General features: G+C 42.6%; 1 protein-coding gene across 2 annotated transcripts in view; it reads left to right on the top strand.

Moving 5' to 3' along the window:
* The first annotated feature begins 233 nt into the window (after nucleotides 1–233).
* Nucleotides 234–24,816, top strand: part of LOC106590128 (plexin domain-containing protein 2) — a 193,414-nt gene continuing 168,831 nt past the window's right edge. For both annotated transcript variants that reach the window (XM_014180733.3, XM_045710524.2), the window contains exon 1: nucleotides 234–753. In XM_014180733.3, the coding sequence (XP_014036208.2) occupies nucleotides 654–753 (100 nt within the window). In that variant the 5' untranslated portion in view covers nucleotides 234–653. The remainder of the gene's footprint in view (nucleotides 754–24,816) is intronic.

The following is a 24,816-nucleotide window of genomic DNA, read 5'->3' as shown; positions in this document are numbered from 1 at the left end:
ATAAGGAGAGCGTGTTTTCAATAGATTTTATGGTTGATTGTAAAAAATAAAATAATAATGTTTAATGAAAGAAACTGCCGTAGAGTTTGATATGTCCCTGTTGTGTGTCACAACAGGGACTATGCAGTTATTGGTGGATACCATATTCCAGAATAGAGAATACGCGCATCAACTGCGAGTCTGGCACGGTATTGTTGCGGGACTGGTGGTTTGCACTGACTGTCAAAAGCAAAACACTATATTGGTGGTGGTGAATTGGTGTGACGAGGGAGCGGGGGCAGCTCACCGTCCTCTCTGAGAACGCAACTCACATTACACCTCCTCTTTCCCGGGTAGGAATGAGACCTACGTTTGCGGAGCTGGGATGACCTCAATATTTTGAACCGTGTTGCTTGTTTTAGTGGTGGCTAGGGTCCTCTCTCACTCACTCACTCGCGCACACACACACACACACACAAACAAAACACCACACATCATATTTGCCGTTTGTAAACCAGCGAACAGCGCAGACAGGGTTTGCTCTGCAGAAGGCTGTCTTGCAGACTCGAGAAGAGTTACGGAGTGGAGTCTACGTTTTGGACCCCCTACGACTTTGGTGTATAGAAAATACATTCTAAAAAGAGGAGCAGTGCAATCAGTCGCGAATCTCGAATATGGCGGGGGTGAAAATATTCAACCTTGTTGTTGGAGTTGTTTTAGTTTTGCAGTCTCTTGGAAATGCGTTTCAAGTGCCTGGAGGGGACCTGACAAACGGTAAGAAGACCTCACACTACCTAATATTTGCACCATGAAGACCTCTCCATATTTGGATAGACAATGGTCAAATAAAACACTATGCATATTGTCCTGTAGAAATACGTTTACATTGCTTTATTTATTTTTGCCAAGTGCGTTGTGGTGTAATATGGTTCAATATGGTGCCATTATTTTCACTATTGCTCTAATGGTGTACAATAAGGAAACGAGGTTATTTGTAGACTCATTTACTCTATATTTTACTGTCTTTAAGATTGTCAGAAAATGTTTTGTATGGTAAATACCAACTTATATGATCACCTAGACCATATAGTTTTGATTAATGCTGTGATATTGCGATTTACAAAAAAATCTAACCATCAGCATCCACGACCACTAGAAATAATTTCCATGTTTTTTTATCACGTTGTAAATGGGTTATAAAAGGTTTGTGTGCTTGTGAGGGTTGATGAGATACGTGGTGTGCGTCCGTGTGTGTGCTGCGCGCGTTCGCGTTTGAAGACTGCTGTTATTGGATGTGTGCAAGCTATTGTTCTCTGCTATTTTTATTTCAGTGATCGATACAGCTGTTACATAGGCTACGTCAGAGACTTTATTAGTCTCACTATAAAAATGAGCACAGCACAGCCTGTGTCCCAACATGTTGTCATGGTTATTTATAATAGTATATTGTAAGAAGTGTTGAACGTGTTTTTTTCCCTCGTTTTTCATTATCACATTTAATGTTTTAAATGTATTAGATGTGATTCATGAAGGGCTCGATGAATATAGCAAGCTAGGGTAGGATTTTTGAAAATCAAATAAAAACGTTTTACATTGTGGTATCCTATAAAATCCAACAACCTGCAGTCTTTGGCCCAACTATCATGTTCACAAAATCCTTCAATAAATGATTATCTCCATGATAGGAAATAGCAATAGGGTTTTGGCAGTGGTGCACCCCTTCAGCCATCTGAGTTTAAGTGACTGGAGTGCACTTTAAGACTGGTCCCAGATAAGACCAGGCCCTGGCAGTGGTAGTGCTGTCTACCACTGCCAGGGCCTGGTCTTATCTGTGCTCCTCTTGTGCTTCTCCATTGTTCCTCAAGCAAGGTGGGAGGTCGATGGCATCAGATTTCCATTACACAAAGTAATCAGTGGCGGTCCTTTTTTTATTTCTATTACAGCATATTGGATGACTGTCATTCATATTCCATTCACCCAGTTCAATGTAAAAGCGATAGGTTTAGGCTACTACATGCTATTTGAATTTTCCCTATACCCATCATGAGGTTGCTACAACCTATCCAATGAATGAAAGTTTACAACGTAAGTGCACACAGGTTGAGAGAAAAATTTGAGGTTACTGACAGTGACACATTCAATTCCGCCTTGCACACTCTTGCCATCTAGCTGATATAGGGTGTAATCATTAGTCCAACAGTTGCAAATGAGAGTTTCTATTGGACAAATTCAGGTATGTTCATCCCCGTTTTGTTCCATTTGCTTCCGTTTAAGAAACATTTTTCAACAGAATCGGTGGAATTAATACACCCCTGATCACTGTAAACACAGTTCACTTTCATAGCAACCACGTTGTATTCCTTCCCGCATCTATGCACTCTCCTCCTCTCACCTTGTCCCTTCGCTTCTGGACTTCAATGCACAACACATCAGCTGTATGAGACCAGGCGAAAAAACCTTTCCAAGCCAAACCATATCATAACCGCCACACATAACCTACATCGTTGTCACCATATTAGCTAAAGTAACGTCATATTCAACATAGCTAATAGAACTAATACGTTAGTAAACCTGCTACAATCATGCAGTAACGTTACAGTTTACAGTGAGTAAGCAGTTACACCAGTGGGCCCTGGTGGCAATAAATTAGTAAAACCAAAAGCTTACCTTGACTTGGAAGAGTTCCAGTATTGTGTTGGATCGTCATAGCCAGCTAGCTAACATAGCATCCCTCTGTTTGAGCAGGTTGTTTGAGTAGGCTAAACTAGCTAACTGCATTTGCTAGCTAAGTAAGTGATGCTGAAATAAATAAAAAAATGTCTCTCTATTTCTCTTGCTTCTCCTTCATTTTTGAGGAATTTAATTTGTTCAAAACTGTTCTCTCTCTCTTTCAGTTAACTACTCACCACATGTGCACTGCAATGCTAGCAAGCTGTAGCTTATGCTTTCAGTACTAGATTAATTTTCTGATCCACGGTGGACAACATGTCAGTTCATGCTGCAAGAGCTCTGATAGGTTGGAGGACGTCCTCTTGAAGTTGTTAATTACTGTAAGTCTATGGAAGGAGTTGAGAACCACAAGCCTCCTAGACTTTGTATTGAACTCAATGTACCCAGAGGAGGACAGAAGCTAGCTGTCCTCCAGCTACACCATGGTGCTACCATACAGAGTGCTGTTGAGGCTACTGTAGACCTTCATTGCAAAATAGTGTGTTTTAATCAATTATTTGGTGACGTGATTATGTTTGTTTTATCTAAAAAAGGATAACTTTGAATGTTTTAAACATTTTATTTAACATGAAATTCACTGAGGATGGTCCTCCACTTCCTCCTCTGAGGAGCCTCCTCTGCAAGTCATTGAATTACCTACTCCTTGAAATTTGCAGTTGTCTAAAAAAAGATATATATATATATTGCTCAAAACATTTTATCCTTTAGTGCGTGGTCTCAAACCCAAACCCTAGGCAACACAGGGAAAAGGGGGTGATTTCAATGATTGACTTGGCATAGAGGAACTTTGTCAATACTTTATCCTCTTGAATAAAATACAAAATAGCTAGCAAGACGGAGATCAGAGGTCATTTTTAATGAGTGAACTTCGCAAGTGGCTAGTTTACAGCAACTACCTTACCTAAAACCACTGCAAAGGTTTTGCCTGCAAACTTGTTTTGAATCATGACGTTCTGCCTCGTGATTTGTCCACAGAATTTATTTTTTCTCATCGACGAAGTTCCTCTATCCCAAAAGAGTCGCAGTGTTGCCTAGGGTTGGGGTTTCAAGACTATTTAGTGTGTGTACTTTACTATATTTATACTTACGATATCATTTAACAGTAAAAGTTCAAACCTCACTGGAGGACGTCTGTTGTGGAGTGTAGAGAGATAAGATGTGCAGGTATTTAAGCTTTATGGGAGAGTTCCTCTTTCTTCTAAGTTTACCTAGAACAACCTGTACAAGTCTGTCAGTCTCCACTTCCAAAGTTCAACAACCACACACTTTTAATGAATAACCATAATTTAGAGTATCAAGTATTGGTATTCCTGAAGGAGATGCAAATCTTTAAATTGAGTGAGGAAACTTGATGATCCACCCTCTCCAGCATGGGTTCTAGTGGACAAGGTCATACTGTCCACCAGGGCCATAGTGGGTGAGTCCACCTAGGGAAGACTACAATCTCCACAGGCCTCTAGTGGATGTATAGTAAAGGTGGACTGTAAGCAGGGTTTGACAGGTTCAGAGTTCAAAGTGCCTGTAACGACCGTCGCAATGAGGGGACCAAGATGCAGCGTGGCATGTGTTCATGATTATTTATTTAAATCAGAACACTAAACAAAATAATAAACAATGGAAACAAAAGCGCACAGTTCTGTCATGTAAAACACAAAACAACTACTCACAAAACACAGGTGGGAAAAGGCTGCCTAAGTATGATTCCCAATCAGAGACAGCGATAGACAGCTGCCTCTGATTAGGAACCATACTCGGCCCAACACAAAGAAATACAAAACATAGAATGCCCACCCCACACCCTGACCTAACAAAATAGAGAAATAAACCATCTCTCTCAGGTCAGGGCGTGACAGTGCCACCATTGCTCATCAATAAGAAGCAGATGAAATGCGGTCAGGAGATGAAGCAGGAATCCAAATAGGGGGGTTTATTGCACAGACATATGAGCACATGGGGAAACATAAAAATCATAAAAATCCAGACGGAAAATATTTACACAAGAAGCAACCTAATATCACACAGTCAAACTCTCAGTCATTTAGTAAGTTCAACATTCTGCCATTCTCACTGTTAAACATCGCACAGTGTTCAAGACAACAACTCTTTATGTCAATCATTTGATCTGATCAGTCAACACCAGTTTTTTTTCTAAAGTAATCTAGTATCATTTCATTTCAACCCAATAAGCAAAAAAGAAAAACTGTACCAATCTTCATGTTAAACATGGATAACGTTGTAGTTTACTAGAGAAATTCAGGAGGGAGATAAACACATGTTAACATACAAGCATGACTGACAAGTGCAAAAGGGATAAATAACAAATGGATCTTACTATACATGGACTGACAGGAAATTAAAAGGATCTTAATATGAACATTTATACATGTTCTTCAATAATGGAAAGTACTCACTTATCAGTCACACACCACATGGAAAGGAAAACATAAGCTGGCTGCCCCATGTATTCACCAACAGGAATAAGGAAGAACGGAGTGAAAAACTGTTGCTTAAATAGTCAATGGCGCTAATGAGCAATGGAGGCAGGTGAAGTGAGTGGCAAGGGAGGTGCGTGGCCAGAGCAGAGGGAAAACCAGAGGTGTGTTCAATTTGCTTGAACATTTGCTACGTTGTGGAACAGTTTGTACTAAACGACACGTTTCTCCAAAATGTTATTGTACGTTCTTGAACAGATTTTGAGGTACTTTTTCTCCCATTTGGTGAGTGTGGCAAGGTGTGGCTTGAAGCAATGAGTGATGTATTTAAAGGGCAGTAGCCATGCTGACAGCGTTCCCCAACACACAACCCAATCCCTCCCCCATTTTCAACTGGTCGTGTAGTACAGCATCGTTTCCGTTCATTTCAACACAGCCCATGAGCCTTTGTAACAGGGAAGACTCCGATCTCCACAGGGCTCTAGTGGATGAGTCCATACGGTCCACACAGAGAAGACTCCGATCTCCACAGGGCTCTAGTGGATGAGTGCACACTCTCAAGTTAACTTATTGAGAAGCATGCAACTGGGGAACCTTATGCCAACACTGGTTCTGTTTACAGACATGCTCCTGTTTCCCAGAGACTATTAATTGCTGGCAGGGGAATTTCATCACATATTGGATAATGGTTAGAGAAAGGTATGGTTCCTGACAGCGACAGTAAATTAAAGCCTCCTCTGTGTGTCCGTGGGCATTTGTGGAGAGCTCTTCTGAATGTGTGTCTTTATTTGAGAGAGAAAAACAACTATTAGTATGTGATTGTTTGAAATGTACATGCACACACACGCATGCACACACACGCATGCATACACACGCATGCACAGCTTTGTTTTCGTGAAATTTCAGTATAAAAATGTTTGACCATTCAAAATCATATTTTCCCTAACCGCTGAAACGTAACCCTTAACCTAACCCTAACCCCAAAAACCCTAACCTTAACCATAACCCTAACCTTTACCCCAAAACCCTAAACCTAACCCTTAAGCTTAAAATAGCATTTGAACAAATTCAGGACCTGAAAAGAGTTATTGCTTTCCTACCTTATCAGGACATTTGGGTGAATTGTTAGGACATTGTGGTCCTGATAATGTAGGAAAACAAGTACACACACGAGCACACACACACACACACACACACACACACACACACACACACACACACACACACACAATAGATATTGTGTTGTCTTTACTGCGCTATTCACCATGTCAGGTACTTTGTCTTGGTTTATAGCGCCAATCAATCTCCTTGGTCAGCCCGTGTTGCATGTGGATCATCTGGCATTAGATCCTGGTTAGGTTAGAATAATCATGAGCTCACATTCTATCTAGAGGACTCAGGATCTGGGCCTTTCAGAGATAAGGTGTGAATTAAAGTGTCACCCTGAGGTTATAGAATCAAATAATTACCACGCCATCGATTCCAACCACTACCTGTTTTTCCTCAAATGCAACAAAGTTTTCCAACCTCAACAGTTACTAGCAAAACACATGGAAATGGATCTATCTGTCAACCTCTAAAAGGCTTGGAGAAATTCACAACTTCAGAGATCTTTCCAGGTGCTTCTCTCTCTGCCTCTGTTCTATGTAGGGCATTATTTTTAGAGTAGCTATCCAGTGAGGTGCTTCCCGTGTCATAGCATTGACTGACCATATTTTATATTTTATGGCAGGGGATTTCAACTGGGGATCTGTAGCCCCCTAGGGGTCTGCTGAGTTACTGCGGTGAGTCCGCAAAAACTATCGCTAGCAACAACAGAATAAACAAATGTTGAATTACATACCTACGGTAGAAAAGAGGACAATGTTTCTTGTTAATGATGTCAACTTTATTTTTCAACTACACAACTACACACACTGGAACACACTTTAAAAAGCACATGTGAATAGGCTACCAGTGCGGCATGTGCCTCTGGCTGCTTGTAAGCTTTCTACACTTGTACATACAGTGCCTTGCAAAAGTATTCATCCACCTTGGCATTTTTCCTATTTTGTTGCATTACAACCTATAATTTAAATTGATTTTTATTTGGATTTCATGTAATGGACATACACAAAATAGTCCAAATTGGTGAAGGTAAATGAGAAAGATTACTTGTTTGAAAAAAAAAAATTAACGGCAAAATGGTGTGTGCATATGTATTCACCCCCTTTGCTATGAAGGCCCTAAATAAGATCTGGTGCAACCAATTACCTTCAGAAGTCACATAATTAGTTAAATAAAGTCCACCTGTGTGCAATCTAAGTGTCACATGATGTCAGTATATATACACCTGTTCTGAAAGGCCCCAGAGTCTGCAACACCACTAAGCAAGGGGCACCACCAAGCAAGCGGCACCATGAAGACCAAGGAGCTCTCCAAACAGGTCAGGGACAAAGTTGTGGAGAAGTACAGATCAGGGTTGGGTTATAAAAAAATATCTGAAACTTTGAACATCTCACGGAGCGCAATTAAATCCATTATTAAGAAATGGAAAGAATATGGCACCACAACAAACCTGCCAAGAGAGGGCCGCCCACCAAAACTCACAGACCAGGCAAGGAGGGAATTAATCAGAGAGGCAACAAAGAGATCAAAGATAACCCTGAAGGTGCTACAAAGCTTCACTGTGGAGATTGGAGTATCTGTCCATAGGACCACTTTAAGCCGTACACTCCACAGAGCTAGGCTTTATGGAAGAGTGGCCAGAAAAAAAAGCCATTGCTTAAAGAAAAAAATAAGGAAACACGTTTGGTGTTCACCAAAAGGCATGTGGGAGACTCCCCAAACATATGGAAGAAGGTACTCTGGTCAGATGAGACTAAAATTGAGCTTTTTGGCCATCAAGGAAAATGCTATGTCTGGCGCAAACCCAACACCTCTCATCACCCCGAGAACAACATCCCTACAATGAAGCATGGTGGTGGTAGCATCATACTGTGGGGATGTTTTTATCGACAGGGACTGGGAAACTGGTCAGGATTGAAGGAATGATGGATAGCACTAAATACAGGGAAATTCTTGAGGGAAACCTGTTTCAGTCTTCCAGAGATTTGAGACTGGGACGGAGGTTCACCTTCCAGCAGTGACCTTAAGCATACTGCTAAAGCAACACTCGAGTGGTTTTAGAGGAAACATTTACATGTCTTGGATTGGCGTAGTCAAAGCCCAGACCTCAATCCAATTGAGAATCTGTGGTATGACTTTAAGATTGCTGTACACCAGTGGACCCCATCCAACTTGAAGGAGCTGGAGCAGTTTGCCTTGAAGAATGGACAAAAATCTCAGTATATAGATGTGCCAGGTTTATAGAGACATACCCCAAGTGACTTGCAGCTGTAATTGCTGCAAAAGGTGGCTCTACAAAGTATTGACTTTGGGGGGGTGAATACTTTTGCAAGCCACTGTGCATTTTTGCTAACACATGGCTAATCATCATTTAACCAGCTAAACAGCTGCTCTTAGTGATAATGTGTTTGAAATAACCTTTCTAGCCAGTGCTGCGTTCACGTGCTTGTCGAAACTTAGACATTGCTGACTTGCTAACTGGTTGAACGCGGCACGTGTATAACTATAACCAGTCGGAGATGTCATGGTTTCCTAGTTCCGACTAGCAAGTGAACAGGAGGCTGTGTTGGAGTTTACACTTTCAATTATAATGTGGGGGGGGTCAAAATAATGAAAAACAATCTACCAAATCTATTCATTTTAGAATGTTGATAACTTATCCTTGCCATTATCATTTACCTGATTATTAGATATATATATTTTTTTCTAATACATGAAGGGGGTCCCTGGGTAAGAACAGGTTGAAGACCCCTGTTTTATGGTGAGTAGAGTCTTTCTCCTTTCCTAGATAGTACATTAATAATAGACAGGGGGTAAAAGACAAGAAATACGATAATGAACATCAGCCGTGCACAGTAGATCACCTGCTGGGTGTTGATGAACGGTGGTGATTCAACATGTAGAATCATTGGAAAATTAATCGAAAATTATGGCCAATGATCTGTGGTCAGGGGCGATAGGAAGGCCACCCGCTGCTTTAAACCGTCTGTCGGTGCAGTCTGTTTTGTCTCTAAGACTTTCCAATATGAAGTTCACTGGTATCTGGGACCTTGTTATGTACAAATCACGCGGAGAATAACTCACACACTCTGGTTCTGTATTTAGCCAGCATCCACAGCAGCAGAGGACAGGGAAAATAAACACATTTTATTGGCTACATTTTAAAGGCTACACACGCAGAGCCCGACACACACACACACACAGCCACATACACGCACACGCACACGCACACTTCCTCTCATAGTTATCAGTGAGAGGAGCTGTGGCTTACATCTGGATGGCATTAGATGACCCCATGGGCTTAACACATTTCTTTGAAACATTCCCGCTCATCCTCATAGCCATGTGACATGATGCCTGTGGGGATGCCAGTGGCACGCTCACACACTGATCAGAACAGAACGTATGATTTTGGGGTTAATTCTCACCCTGGTTCCCTCTCAGAGAGAGATACTGTAGGCCGCTTCAGTGTGTGCTGCTTGCTAACGCTGCGGTCTGATTTAAATGCCTGCGAGGAGGACTGTTAATGTGCTAAGATTGTGGTTGTTTGTGGAATGCCATGTGGAAGTGGAGTGCTCTGTTGTATGGGATTCAGGGACAGTGCTGTTCAATGCTGCGTTGTGCTTTGCAGAGTTGAATGGGTTCTCAGTTAGCGAGTGACTTAACCATGACAGGCAGTTATCCACGACCCTAGTTCTGGGACCCCTGCTTCTCATCCATCATAGTGCCACAGGCTGCCTCCGTTCTCACACACACACTGATACACACACTGACACACACTGACACAGATACAAGCCACACTTGTACGCACTCAGACACAGAGTTGATGCAGTGGTTTCTTAGCAGTGCCACACATAACCTTCAAAAAGCTAATACAGTTTTGACCTTCACGGCTAATACAGTCTATCTAACTTTTCTGGTGAGGTGTCTTCGGTGTCTTACTGGCAAAACGGGCCACAAAAGAGCTCTTTCTGTCTGTTCTGAAAAAAAATGATGTTGAGTCAGAAAGAGGAGAAGTGCGGGAAGTTTATAAGCCTTCTCGGAAGGAATTTCTCTCTCTGTCTCTCACTGCACATTCTCTATCCGGTCACAATGAACCAGAATGCGTGCCAAATGGCATCATATTCCCTATGTAGTGTACTACTTTTAACCAGTGCCAATAGGGCTGTTTGGGCAATTTGTGACGCAATACCAGTCTCTTTATTGGCTCTCTGAAGCTTCCATGAATGGACGGAAGGCGGTGGGGTGGTTGGAGCCGAGGAATGGGTGGTGTGGGTCATTGTCTTTCTTGCTCTATATATGGTGTCAAGCCCTTTATGCCACGCAGGACCTCGATGGTGCGGTCCCATACCGCAACAGGGCAACACCAGGCTCTCGCGTTAGTCACACCTCGGACCCTGTCATCTCGGGTCCACCCCTTCGCTCTGTGAAGAACCCATATAGATGTAGGGGTTAGGGGGCATGGGATAGATCTTTAAGGGTAGAGCCAGAGAGAGAGGGGCGAGAGGTGCTCAATAGGTACAGAGACAAAGTAAAGTATGCAGTGGTTAATGAAACCTGGTGCAGTTAAGCTGCAATTTATTGCCAGCTATTGTCTTTCATGTCGTTTCCAATCTCTTTCGTGTCCATCTCTGCCCTTTGTCTCACACAGTCATTTTCTTAGCCTTTTCTTAGAATTACAGTAATCACTCTCAGTGGGGTGTGTGTTGTGCTTTTGTCTTGTGTTTATTAGATAAATATAAGCACTTAAGACTGGATTGGGTTTGTTAGGCCCCCTATAAAAGTTTGAGGAAGCAGGAATTGATGGATTAAAGGATTGGTGTTGACTATAAGTGACTTTTATTGAATAAACTGGATCTGAATGGGCTTAACTGAGTGCTCTCTCTGTTAATAGAACTGAATGGTTAGAATTCAATTCGCCATGCATGATAAACCCTTTGATAAACAGCCCAGCAGGAAAGGCTTATCATAGTCTATGACAACTGATCTCAGACCAGCCACTGAAACGGAGATGAATCCACAGGTAGAGCCTTATCTGTCGTCTGGCTGTCCCAGCAGCTGTATGATGCTTCCTTTGGCTCAGCTGGGTAGTCTTAACAAGAAAGATAAATAAATGTGTTTTTGAGATGGAAGGATTTTCACCGGGCTTCATTCGCATGCAGGGCAGATGTGAGTGTGGGATGACAAAGGAGGAGAGGAGATTTGGGGAGAGTGCACTCCCTTACCTCTCCCCCATATTCTGCTTTCTTTCCTGAGCAGGCAAGGGTACTAGTGTAGAGGGGTGATAGTGTGGAGTGAGTTAGGGATGGTAGTATGCAAGACCACATGGTAATAGGGCATGGGCTATAAAGGCAAGTATGTTGCACCTGTATAGTCTGTTCCGTGATAGAAAGGCCATACTCAATCATGTACGGTTTGCATGTTGTCCTCAGCGATCAACAAAACCATGGGAAGTAGCTGAGCTCTCAAATACCTCATAGCTGCTGGAAATGGCAGTTTCATAGAGGCAGTACCTGAACACATCAGTCATCCTGTCGGAGGAAAAACCTCTATCTCCAAAAATGACACTTTTCCGGAATTTTTGGGAAAAACATATTTTGAACCTACATTAATGAAACATTAGGAGCAACTTTTGATACATTTTCTTGGTCCTACAGTCATTACATTGTCAGAGTACATAAAGGGGCGTGGGTAGTTCTTCAGACAGTGATACAGCGTTGCTTTGATCTAAGCTAAAGCAACATCTTAAAGCAGCCAGCCAGTCAACAGAGAGATTAAGGAGCATAGCCCTGAAACATGATACACTTCAGCAAGTATAACACATTTCCCTGAGTTAGACTAAGAGTCAGCTCAGCAGACTACTGGGTTTTACAAGAGCAGAGAGAGCAGCTCGCTGCCTCAGAGGAACTGTCTGCCTGTGTAACGCTATATCAGTTATGTGTTGTGTTGTCTACTCTGTATACTCTGTATTAGTGGTCCCAGGTGGGTAGTGTCAGTTAGCACGCCGCCTCAATGCATACAAAATTGATACTCACATGACTGTAAGTTGCTTTGGATAAAAGCATTTGCCTGATGGCATATTATACAGTACCAGTCAAAAGTTTGGACACAAAGTCATTCCATTTTTTTTTTTTTTACTATTTTCTACATTGTAGAATAATAGTGAAGACATCACAACTATGAAACTATAACACATATGGAATCATGTAGTAACCAAAAAAAGTGTTAAACAAGTCAAAATAGAGATTCTTCAAAGTAGCCACCCTTTGCCTTGATGACAGCTTTGCACACTCTTGGCATTCTCTCAACCAGAGGTAGTCACCTGGAATGCATTTCAATTAACAGGTGTTAATTGACATTTCTTGAAGTTCTTGAAATTTTCTTCAAGTGCAGTCGCAAAAACCATCAATCGCTCTGATGAAACTGGCTTATGAGGAACGCCACAGGAAAGGAAGACCCAGAGTTACCTCTGCTGCAGAGGATAAGTTCATTAGAGTTAACTGCACCTCAGATTGCAGCCCAAATAAATGCTTCACAGAATTCAAGTAACAGACACGTCTCAACTTCAAGTGTTCAGAGGAGACTGTGAATCAGGCCTTCATGGTCGAATTGCTGCAAAGAAACCACTACTAAAGGACACCAATAAGATGAAGAGACTTGTTTGGGCCAAGAAACATGAGCAATGTACATTAGACCGGTGGAAATCTGTCCTTTGGTCTGAAGTGTCCAAATTTGAGATATTTGTTTCCAACCACCGTGTCTTTGTGAGACGCAGAGTAGGTTAACGGATGATCTCCGCATGTGTGGTTCCCACTGTGAAGCATGGAGGAGCATGGCTAAAACAGCATGGCTATCACAGCATTCTGTAGCGATACGCCATCCCATCTGGTTTGCGTTTAGTGGGACTCTCATTTGTTTATCAGGACAATGACTCAACACAGGTGAAGCTGGTTGAGAGAATGCCAAGAGTGTGCAAAGCTATCATCAAGGCAAAGAGTGGCTACTTTGAAGAATCTAAAATCTAAAACATATTTTGATTTGTTTAACACTTTTTATGGTTACTACATGATTCCATATGTGTTATTTCATAGTTTTGATGTCTTCACTATTATTCTACAATGTCAAAAATAGTAAAAATAAAGAAAAACCCTTGAATGAGTAAGTGTGTCCAAACTTTTGACTGGTACTGTCAATATATTTTTTTATTAATGCTGTGGAACATAGATGGGATGCCGGGTTGTTTGTTTGGGATGGACCCCGTGGAGAGGGAAACTGAAAACGTCCTGTTAAGTGTGTCTCTGTGTTTTTGTGTGTGTATGTGTGTGTGTGTGTCTGTCTGTTTGTCTGTCTGTCTTTTCTCTCTCACTGTGTGTGTCTGTGTGCGTTTCTGTATGTGCATATGTACACCACTCTCTCTCTCTCCATCTATTTTGTGTGTTGAGTGTTGACAGTTGTATACCACTCTCTCCATCTCCCTCTCGCGCTCTGTTTTGTGTGTGTGTTGTGTTGACAGTTATATACCGCTCTCTCTCTGTCTCTGTATTTCTCTCTTTCTCTCTCTCTTAATTCAATTCAGTTCAATTCAAAGAGGCTTTATTGGCATGGGAAACATGTGTTTACATTTCGAAAGCAAGTGACTCTGTCTCTCTCTAACTCTCTTTCTCTTTGTGTGTGTTGGTGTGTGTGTTGAGTGTTGATAGTCATGGGAGAGTGTGGAGTGTTGAATAACCCTTCTGGGTGTTTCATGAAGGAGGGCCAAGGCCTTCAGGGGCCTTTCAGTGTGCCCAGGCATGCTGAACGGAACACAAAGGGCCAGGGGAGGACTATCTCACCACGGCCCATCAGCAGGCTTCATTTCCCCAGCCCAGCGGGAGCAGTGGCTCCCCTTTGTACCAGACCAAGCTGTGTCACTATCTGGGGCTAACAACATGCTGCTACATGTCTTTGTAGCATGTGTGTGTGTGTGTGTGTGTGTGCGTAAGAGAGAGAGAATGTAGGTGTGTGTTTGGTGTTGTCATTCTCTCAACGTTTTTATATCAAACTCGAAATGATAATCATCAATTATTTTCATATCTCATATTTATTTTTTCCTTTGCTGTAATATGAAATGAAACCCGCCAGGAATAATAATTCAGTGTAAAGGTTGGAAAGTTTCCCCAAAAAGTTCCAAGGGTATCCTGTCACAGCGGTCGATGAAAGGGGACCAAGGCGCAGCGTGTAGAGTGCTCATTCTTACTTTATTTCACGAGAACACTTAAACAAAATAACAGAACGACAGCCAACAGTTCCGTAAGGTACTCAGACCAAACGGAAAACAACTACCCACAACCCCAAAGGAAAAACAGGCTGCCTAAGTATGGCTTCCAATCAGAGACAACGAAAGACACCTGCCTCTGATTGGAAACCATACCCGGCCGAACATGAAAACCAACACATAGAAAATGATAACTAGAACAAACCCACGTAGAAACAGAAACCCCAAAATACCTACAAACAAACCCCCCTGCCACGCCCTGACCACTCTACTATGGCAAATTACCTCTTACAAGGGTCAGGACGTGACATATCCAGCTTGCCAGCTTCTCACTTAGAGTTGTTCTACTGTTGATGCTGCTCTGTACTCAGCGATATTAGTGGTAAAGATGTTTTGAACTGTCTGCAAGTCCAAGCAGAACTATGGGATTCCTTCGTTCTGAAAGCAACAACACAGTCTTTGTTTCTGTGCCTGGAAAGAGGCTGTGTTGCTGCCGGGCAAGTCTCTCCCTCTGCCAAACAAACTCATCCTTACAACCAGCAAACATGCCATGCAGCAATAACAGTCAATGAAGTGTCTTGGGTTAAAAGAAAATAATTCACACTACCACAAGTACATTTTTGGGTCAGAAATGGGGAGGACAGATGCTGAAGTCAAAGTCATGTTTTTGTGAACTACCACCTCTGTCAGCAAATGGGTAAATATTGTCTCTCTCTATAACTTTAAGACATTTTTTTATGAATAATAAGGACGATTCCCATAGTCCAGTTAGCTTTGAGATGATATTTCATTGTCATATGGGTGTTTACTCTATGGATGTTATTTTGGTTGTCGTCAGATTCTCCATTCACAGAGATGGGCGGGTGCTCCTCTTCATGTCATTTGTGTTAAATTGATTTTATGGAGAACTAAATGCAGCAGAAAATAAATTAGCTCCGATTTGGGGGAGAACTGAGAAAGTGTTTTCGCCTATCGTGTGTGTGGGAAAGCAAGAGGAAAACTTTGTTTGGTCATTTGTTTGTGCATACTGTATACTGGAGGCTAAATGACTAGATGGATTACGAGCGCAGCTCTGCTTGTAGGGGCTCCAAAGTTAGGCTTGGTGTTTTCACTAGTCACAGGGTTAGAAAAAACTCCTGTCCCTTAGTGTGATAGTTTCACTCGTGATCTACTTAGTGGTTGCTGTTTTGGTGTAGGCCAGCAGATCAGGAGATACTTAGGGACTCTGAGGAGCTGCCTGGAAAGGGAGGATCCTGGTTCAAGGACTCTCCCATCAGCCAACAGTGTTTGTTTGAGCGAATGCTCGATGCCTGGCGCTTCTGATCTGTCCTGATGTTTCCCAGCTGTTGGGACCCTGCCCCTGTCTAAATGGGTCTCAAATGGCACCCTATTCCCTATACTACTTTGGACCATGGCCCATAGGGAATAGGATGCCATTTGGGACACGGTCTGTCGGCAGAGAACTCATCCCTCCCTCCCCACAATCCACAGGATGTGTGTTTCTCGTGGACTCTCACTCAAACCAAATATCTACTCTGGGATTTTTAGTAACCCTAATGATCATTAACCTAATGATTAGAAATATTTACACAATGTAGAGGAGTGATCAACCTCTGGCTGACATTATGACATCATGGCAAAAAAACGAAAAATGAAGCAAAAAACCTTCCCTGGGAGTCTTCGTTAACACGATGACTGCGATTGTTTACCTGAGTCGTATTCGAAAAAGGAAAATGAGCGTTTCTTATTAGATAAGTTCAGGCTAGAGAGCTGCATTGCACCTGCGTGTCCCGACAGAAAGTATTTGGCCACCGTCAGTATATTTCAAGCACCTCTTTGTCACACTAATCACACACGCTCATAGGATAATTCTGCTGCAAGTTCAGTAGCCTTCCTCTCTTCTCTTGGGTGTGCGAGATAAAATATGCTTCTGCGTGGTGCCAATGAAATAGCCTATAGGCTATATGCATGGGCAGAGAAGCATACACAGTTGTCTTTCCATGTTAATTAACTTCCTAAATATTATAGGCGATAGTTTAGGCTCCGCCATTGACTGGAAATAAATATTGATCACACGTTTTTTTTCTTCTCTGCCTGAAATTGGTCCCGTTCCCAAAGTTATGCAAGATTATTTTGAAACGGTTGTCTATCTGTTTTGTAGGCTATTTGCTATCTATTGTATTAAAAGCACCTCTGTTGCAATATTCATAAACTAATAGCCTAATTCTTGATGATTTATGTTCAGTATCCTATCTTTCTTCTCTTTTGCTGGGCGTGCGAGATCAAGTGCGCCTGTATGTGTAGTCTCAATTAAATAGCGTGTAGACTAGGCTATATGGACGGAGAAACACCGTGCAGTTGTCTTTAACTCCCCAAATGTGATAGGCTTTAGTTTAGACTCTGACATTGACTGGAAATAAATATACTGCTCAAAAAAATAAAGGGATCACAACCTCTATGGGCTAGGTGGGCGCGCGTCCCACCCGTGGTGCACTCCATCAACAGCAGGTGCATTTCAAGAGCGGCAAATTTGAATCCAAATAAATGTCAAAATTCAAATTTTTCAAACATACAACTATTTTACACCCTTTGAAAGATAAACATCTCCTTAATCTAACCACGTTTTACGATTTCAAAAAGGTTTTACGGCGAAAGCATAAATTTAGAGTATGTTAGGACAGTACATTTACAAGAGTTGTGTGTAATGTTGTGCCAATTCAAAGACAGGCGTCACCAAAACCATAAAATCAGCTAAAATTATGCACTAACCTTTTACAATCTCCAACAGATGACACTCCTAGGACATTATGTTAGACAATGCATGCATTTTTAGTTCTATCAAGTTCATATTTATATCCAAAAACAGCGTTTTACTATGGCGTTGATGTTCAGGAAATCGTTTCCCTCCAATAACCGGCATTCAAGTCAGCACCACAAATTAAATAATTAAAATTAGAAAACATTGGTAAAATATTATATTGTCATTTAAAGAATTACAGATTTACATCTCTTGAACGCAATCAACTAGCCAGATTTAAAAATAACCTTACTGGGAAATCACACTTTGCAATAATCTGAGCACTGCGCCCAGAAAAATACGCGTTGCGATACAGACTAGCCGCCATGTTGGGGAGATCTAAAATCAAAAATACTATGTAAATAATCCATTACCTTTGATTCTCTTCATCAGATGTCACTTCCAGGTATCACAGGTCCATAACGAATGTAGTTTTGTTCAAAAAAGCTCATCATTTATGTCCAAAAATCTCCGTCTTGTTAGCACATGATCTAAGCCCGCCGGACTTCACTTCATGAACGAGGGGAAAAAATATATTTACGTTCGTTCAAACATGTCAAACGTTGTATAGCATAAATCATTAGGGCCTTTTTTAACCAGAACATGAATAATATTCAAGGTGGACGAATGCATTCTCTTTTATAACGTATTGGAACGAGGGTACCCAACATGAACTCGCGCGCCAGGTGTCTAATGGGCCATCATCGTTCCATGGCTCTTGTTCGGTCAGATCTCCCTCCAGAAGACTCAAAACACTTTGTAAAGGCTGGTGACATCTAGTGGAAGCAATAGGAAGTGCCAAAATATTCCTCAGCCCCTGTGTTTTTCAATGGCATAGGTTTAAAGGTAATACAACACATCAGGTATCCACTTCCTGTCAGAATCTGTCTCAGGGTTTTGCCTGCCAAATGAGTTCTGTTATACTCACAGACACCATTCAAACAGTTTTAGAAACTTTAGGGTGTTTTCTATCCATATATAATAAGTATATGCATATTCTAGTTACTGGGTAGGATTACTAATCAGATTAAATCGGGTACATTTTTTTATCCAGCCGTGCAAATACTGCCCCCTAGCCCTAACAGGTTAAACAACACATCCTAGATCTGAATGAAAGAAATAATCTTATTAACTACTTTTTTCTTTACATAGTTGAATGTGCTGACAACAAAATCACACAAAAATAATCAATGGAAATCCAATTTATCAACCCATGGAGGTCTGGATTTGGAGTCACACTCAAAATTTAAGTGGAAAACCACACTACAGGCTGATCCAACTTTGATGTAATGTCCTTAAAACAAGTCAAAATGAGGCTCAGTAGTGTGTGTGGCCTCCACGTGCCTGTATAACCTCCCTACAACGCCTGGGCATGCTCCTGATGAGATGGCGGATGGTCTCCTGAGGGATCTCCTCCCAGACCTGGACTAAAGCATCCGCCAACTCCTGGACAGGCTGTGGTGCAACGTGGCGTTGGTGGATGGAGCGAGACATGATGTCCCAGATGTTCTCAATTGGATTCAGGTCTGGAGAACGGGCGAGCCAGTCAATAGCATCAATGCCTTCCTCTTGCAGGAACTGCTGACACACTCCAGCCACACGAGGTCTAGCATTGTCTTGCGTTAGGAGGAACCCAGGGCCAACCGCACCAGCATATGGTCTCACAAGGGGTCTGAGGATCTCATCTCGGTACCTAATGGCAGTCAGGCTACCTCTGGCGAGCACATGGAGGGCTGTGCGGCCCCCCAAAGAAATGCCACCCCACACCATGACTGACCCACCGCCAAACTGGTCATGCTGGAGGATGTTGCAGGCAGCAGAACGTTCTCCACGGCGTCTCCAGACTCTGTCATGTCTGTCACGTGCTCAGTGTGAACCTGCTTTCATCTATGAAGAGCACAGGGCGCCAGTGGCGAATTTGCCAATCTTGGTGTTCTCTGGCAAATGCCAAACGTCCTGCACGGTGTTGAGCTGTAAGCACAACCCCCACCTGTGGACGTCGGGCCCTCATACCACCCTCATGGAGTCTGTTTCTGACCGTTTGAGCAGACACATGCACATTTGTGGCCTGCTGGAGGTCATTTTGCAGGACGCTGGCAGTGCTCCTCCTTGCACAAAGGCGGAGGTAGCGGTCCTGCTGCTGGGTTGTTGCCCTCCTACGGCCTCCTCCACGTCTCCTGATGTACTGGCCTGTCTCCTGGTAGCGCCTCCATGCTCTGGACACTACGCTGACAGACACAGCAAACCTTCATGCCACAGCTCGCATTGATGTGCCATCCTGGATGAGCTGCACTACCTGAGCCACTTGTGTGGGTTGTAGACTCCGTCTCATGCTACCACTAGAGTAAAAGCACCGCCAGCATTCAAAAGGGACCAAAACATCAGCCAGGGAGCATAGGAACTGAGAAGTGGTCTGTGGTCCCCACTGCAGAACCACTCCTTTATTGGGGGTGTCTTGCTAATTGCCTATAATTTCCACCTGTTGTCTATTCCATTTGCACAACAGCATGTGAAATGTATTGTCAATCAGTGTTGCTTCCTAAGTGGACAGTTTGATTTCACAGAAGTGTGATTGACTTGGAGTTACATTGTGTTGTTTAAGTGTTCCCTTTATTTTTTTGAGCAGTGTATATTTGACTCTGCTTGCAAATCGTCCTGCTCCTAAAAGTTATACAAAATGTAGCTCAAGTCAGGTAAGTGTCCACTCTCCTCCTATTTTCTGGCCCAACTCTACTCCGTTTCAAACTATGTCTACCCTATTGACAGATGTAGGCCAATAATATCGATGGCCTAACATAATGGGTAAGAATCTCTGGTATTTAAACATTTTTTATTGATCTTGCGTGGCAAAAAATTCTGGGACCGGGGCTGCAAAGCAAACTACACATCTAAAATAACATTGCGGGACTGCGGTTGGGTTCGGGACCGCAGTTGGGTTCGGGACCAGTTTGGGTGGGAGTCGGACAAGAAGTCAGCGGAAGCGGGCGGGCGCAGTATGAACAGAAGCGGAGCGGGACGAATAAATCAGTCCCGTGCAGACCTCTAGTTCAGGCATTCCCTCCCTGTTTCAGTCCGTTTTCTTCCGCTTGGTGCCTAATGTATACGACCCGGATAAACCATGCATAGGGAAGGCTGATTAAGATGTATGATTCACAGGATGGGAATCATACAACAGGAGTTTCTGGTAAAGGCTGTGTGGTTGCTGCCAAGTGCTCTCAGGCTCACGCCTCTTCTTACTAACTGCCTGGGAGGCTTCCTGGAGCTCAACTCAGACACAGAGCCTTGTTTTTAGGCTTACATACTGTAACGGTAGGTGTGTGCATGTGACTGGCAGGAAGCTCTGCCCAGGTAACCGGAGACTCTCTCAGTGAGGCCTGTGTTAATCCTGTGGAATGCCCCGTGGCATTTCTGAGAGTTAATTGTGTTCTGTGGAGAGAGCATTTGTCCCAATTGGCACCATATTTCCTTCATAGTACTTTTGACCAGAGCCCATAGGGTGCCATTTGGGATGCAAATTTGTACAGTCTGAGATGAACAAACAACACCCCTCTTGAGCAATAGGTGTGGTAGAGTTTACACGTGACTCAGAGGTCCACACTATTTCAATTGCACAGGAACACTAAATCAAAGTTTGTGGTAGAGTGCAGACATTTCATAATGAATTGGCTGGTCTGAATGAGAAACGTTGGTTGTGAAAACATTGGTTGTTTTTCCTCGCAGCTAGCACCTTTATTTGCCTCGGGTTTTTGATGTTTTCAGCAATGGCCTTCGGCATCTGCTGTTGAATATTGGAAGGAGAATGTTCAAAGGCCGCTTTTGTGGTTTTCTTTTGTTTACGTTTATTTAACCAGGTAAAAAGAGCTGAATAGTATGCCTGGGTCTGTAGAGCTGTTCAAGGTTAATGTATTTTCTAAGCAAGATACAGTTGAAGTCGGAGGTTTACAAACACCTTAGCCAAATAGATTTAAACTCAGTTTTTCACAATTCCTGACATTTAATCCTAGTAAAAATTCCTTGTTTTAGGCCAGCTAGGATCACCACTTTATTTTAAGAATGTGAAATGTCAGAATAAGAGTAGAAAGAATGATTTATTTCATTCATCACATTCCCAGTGTGTCAGAAGTTTACATACACTCAATTAGTATTTGGTAGCATTGCCTTTAAATTGTTTAACTTGGGTCAAACGTTTTCGGGTAGCCTTCTACAAGATTCCCACAATAAGTTGGGTGAATTTTGTCCCATTCCTCCTGACAGAGCAGGTGTAACTGAGTCAGGTTTGTAGGCCTCCTTCCTCGCACACGCTTTTTCAGTTGTGCCCACAAATGTTCTATAGGATTGAGGTCAGGGCTTTGTGATTGCCACTCCAATACCTTGACTTTGTTGTCCTTAAGCCATTTTGCCACAACTTTGGAAGTATGCTTGGGGTCATTGTCCATTTGGAAGACCCATTTGCGACCAAGCTTTAACTTCCTGACTGATGTCTTGAGATTTTGCTTCAATATATCCACATAATTTCCCTCCCTCATGATGCCATCTATTTTGTGAAGTGCACCAGTCCCTCCTGCAGCAAATCACCCCCACAAAATGATGCTGCGACCCGCGTGCTTCACAGTTGGGATGGTGTTCTTCGGCTTGCAAGCTCCCCCTTTTTCCTCCAAACATAACGATGGTCATTATGGCCAAACAGATCTATTTTTGTTTTATTTTTATTTCTCCAAAAAGTACGATCTTTGTCCCCATGTGCAGTCTTTGTCCCCATGTGTTTTTTTTATGGTCGTTTTGGAGCAGTGGCTTCTTCCTTGCTGAGCGGCCTTTCATGTTATGTTGATGTAGGACTCGTTTTAATGTGGATATAGATACTTTTTTACCTGTTTCCTCCAGCATCTTCACAAGGTCCTTTGCTGTTGTTCTGGGATTGATTTGCACTTTTCGCACCAAAGTACGTTCATCTCTAGGAGACAGAACGCGTCTCCTTCCTGAGAGGTATGACGGCTGCTTGGTCCCATGGTGTTTATACTTGCGTACTATTGTTTGTACAGATGAACGTGGTACCTTCAGACATTTGGAAATTGCTCCCAAGGATGAACCAGACTTGTGGAGGTCTACAATTTTCTTTCTGTGGTCTTGTCTGATTTATGTCAAGCAAAGCGGCACTGAGTTTGAAGGTAGGCCTTGAAAGACATCCACAGGTACACCTCCAATTGACTCAAATGATGTCAATTAGCCTATCAGAAGCTTCTAAAGCCATGACATAATTTTCTGGAATTTTCAAGCCGTTTAAAAGGCACAGTCAACTTAGTGTATATAAACTTCTGACTCACTGGAATTGTGATACAGTGAATTATAAGTGAAATAATCTGTCTGTAAACAATTGTTGGAAAAATTACTTGTGTCATGCACAAAGTAGATGTCCTAACCGACTTGCCAAAACTGTAGTTTGTTAACAAGACATTTGTGGAGTGGTTGAAAAACAAGTTTTAATGACTCCAACCTAAGTGTATGTAAACTTCCGACTTCAACTGTAAATGAAGAGGTCACAGGACTAACCCTGTGTGCTAGGTCTTCATATGCATAGTGCACAATATGGGGAATGGGGTCACATTTGTGACACACGCTATGTGTCAGTTGTAATGTCCCTCTGGTCTTGTGTATATTTCAAGTTGTTTTGATGAGTGGGAAGTTCTCAGGTGGTGGTGAGCTACACTAATCTCATCAACAATACTCCTAATTGACTCTGATTAACTGTCTTTTGTCTACTGGACCCCGGATGACACTAATTGCGATAGAGAGCAAATTAATCCTGGCAGATTCATTAGGAATTCATTAGTCATGCCATTACACACCAGTAATTGATGCGCCCTCCTCCAATGAAGGGGTCACGACAGGTTGTAGACGTGACGTCACTCAACCATCAGTACTGACTGGTCCGTGGGCGGTGATGGGAAGGAAGCGTGGCTGGTGGGCGGAGATATCGGAGGACAGGCTCACTGTAAAGGCTGGAATGGAATAAATGGAACGGTATCAAACACAAAGATGTGGTCTCCTTGTTTTTGATACCGTTTCATTCGATCTTTAATCTTTTCCAGACATTATTATTAGCCGTCGTCCCTCCCTCATCCACACCAGCCTCTATGATCTATGGGGACACAGGATGACTCGTCTCTTAAAACATCCAGTTCCTGCTGAGCCTAGGGGGGGGGTTATGGGGTGTCTGGGGGAGATTGAAGGATTGAGATATTGATGAAGTGTCAGCCTGACTCTCTCCCTCTTGGGTCCTTTCCCTTCTGCTAGCACTGCCATACAAAGTAGCCAAGGTGCCAATGCGATGTGCATTATCACGGCTCTGGCGTTGTGAGCTGCTAACCAAACTCCGTCTCAGCGCCTTTTAGTAATGCAATAAATAAAGGTTTGTGGGGGATTTAATCCGAGATCTGTCGGTCTATCAATTTATCCTCTGTTAAATATTTTTGGCCCTAGCGTTGTAGAGCTGCCAGTAGGCCTATCAGAGGCGCCGGTCAAACATCAAGTGTCCAATCCAAAGAACTGTCTGCTCCTTGATGTATGCAGTACAAGTCTTTTCTATTGACTTTGGCTGAAATATATCGACGAACCGATGAGGAGAAAGAACAAAAATGTCTTATTTGGCTTTTTTTTGTTGCCTTTCCCAGTAAGGGAAGTGTTTTGCATATAAAAGAGTATGCTTTCTAAGCAAACTAGTGATTCTCTGATATCAACAAATCCCCCACTGTAGATGCTATTTCCCTTTTTCTGGATGAGATGTAAAAAAAAATGTCCGCATGCAGAGGAGCCATTTTTCTGGCAACATTTTCCTCAGTGAGTTGTTTTGGAGATGAGCCCAAACAGAGCCTGGAGAGAAATACAGATGCTGAGGGAAAGACTGTTTTATTGTCTGCACATTATTTCTGGAAGTAATTAGGATTCAACAAACTAAATGGATGGATGAACGCACAGAGTTTATTAAAAGGTCAGTCTCCCTCACTCGGATGGCGTTGGCTGACTGTGTGTGTGTGTGTGTGTGTGTGTGTGTCAGAGGATGCTGGTGGGAGGAGCTATTGGAGGATGGGCTCATTGTAATGGCTGGAATGGTATTTTTGGAACAGAGTCAAACATGTGGTTTCCATATGTTTGATGTGTTAGATACCGTTCCATTAATTCCATTCCAGCCATTACAATGGGCCTGTCCTCCTGTGTGTGTGTGTGTGTGTGTGTGTGTGTCTGTTTCTGTGTGTGTGTGTGAGAGAGAGAAAGATAGCGAGAGAGAATATTGAGCAGTCACTCTACACCGAGACATCCACAGCTGCCAAGTATTGACGATGTTTCTCCTAACAGGTAAACTGATGGCACAGATGAGTTATTATGGGATAATTCTTGAGAGAGCGATAGAAAGAGATGGATAAAGATGAGGGGGAGAAGACAGATGGTGAATGAAAGAGAGGAGAGAGAGAGGGAGAGATGGAGAAAGTATTTTCCTACTAGCGCTGACTTTACTGATAACT

This window comes from Salmo salar, chromosome 29 (assembly GCF_965601325.2).
Source record: "Salmo salar chromosome 29, fSalSal1, whole genome shotgun sequence".
NCBI classification, from domain to species: domain Eukaryota; kingdom Metazoa; phylum Chordata; class Actinopteri; order Salmoniformes; family Salmonidae; genus Salmo; species Salmo salar.
Note: the sequence above shows the minus strand (reverse complement) of the source record. Positions and strands in the feature narration are given on the sequence as shown.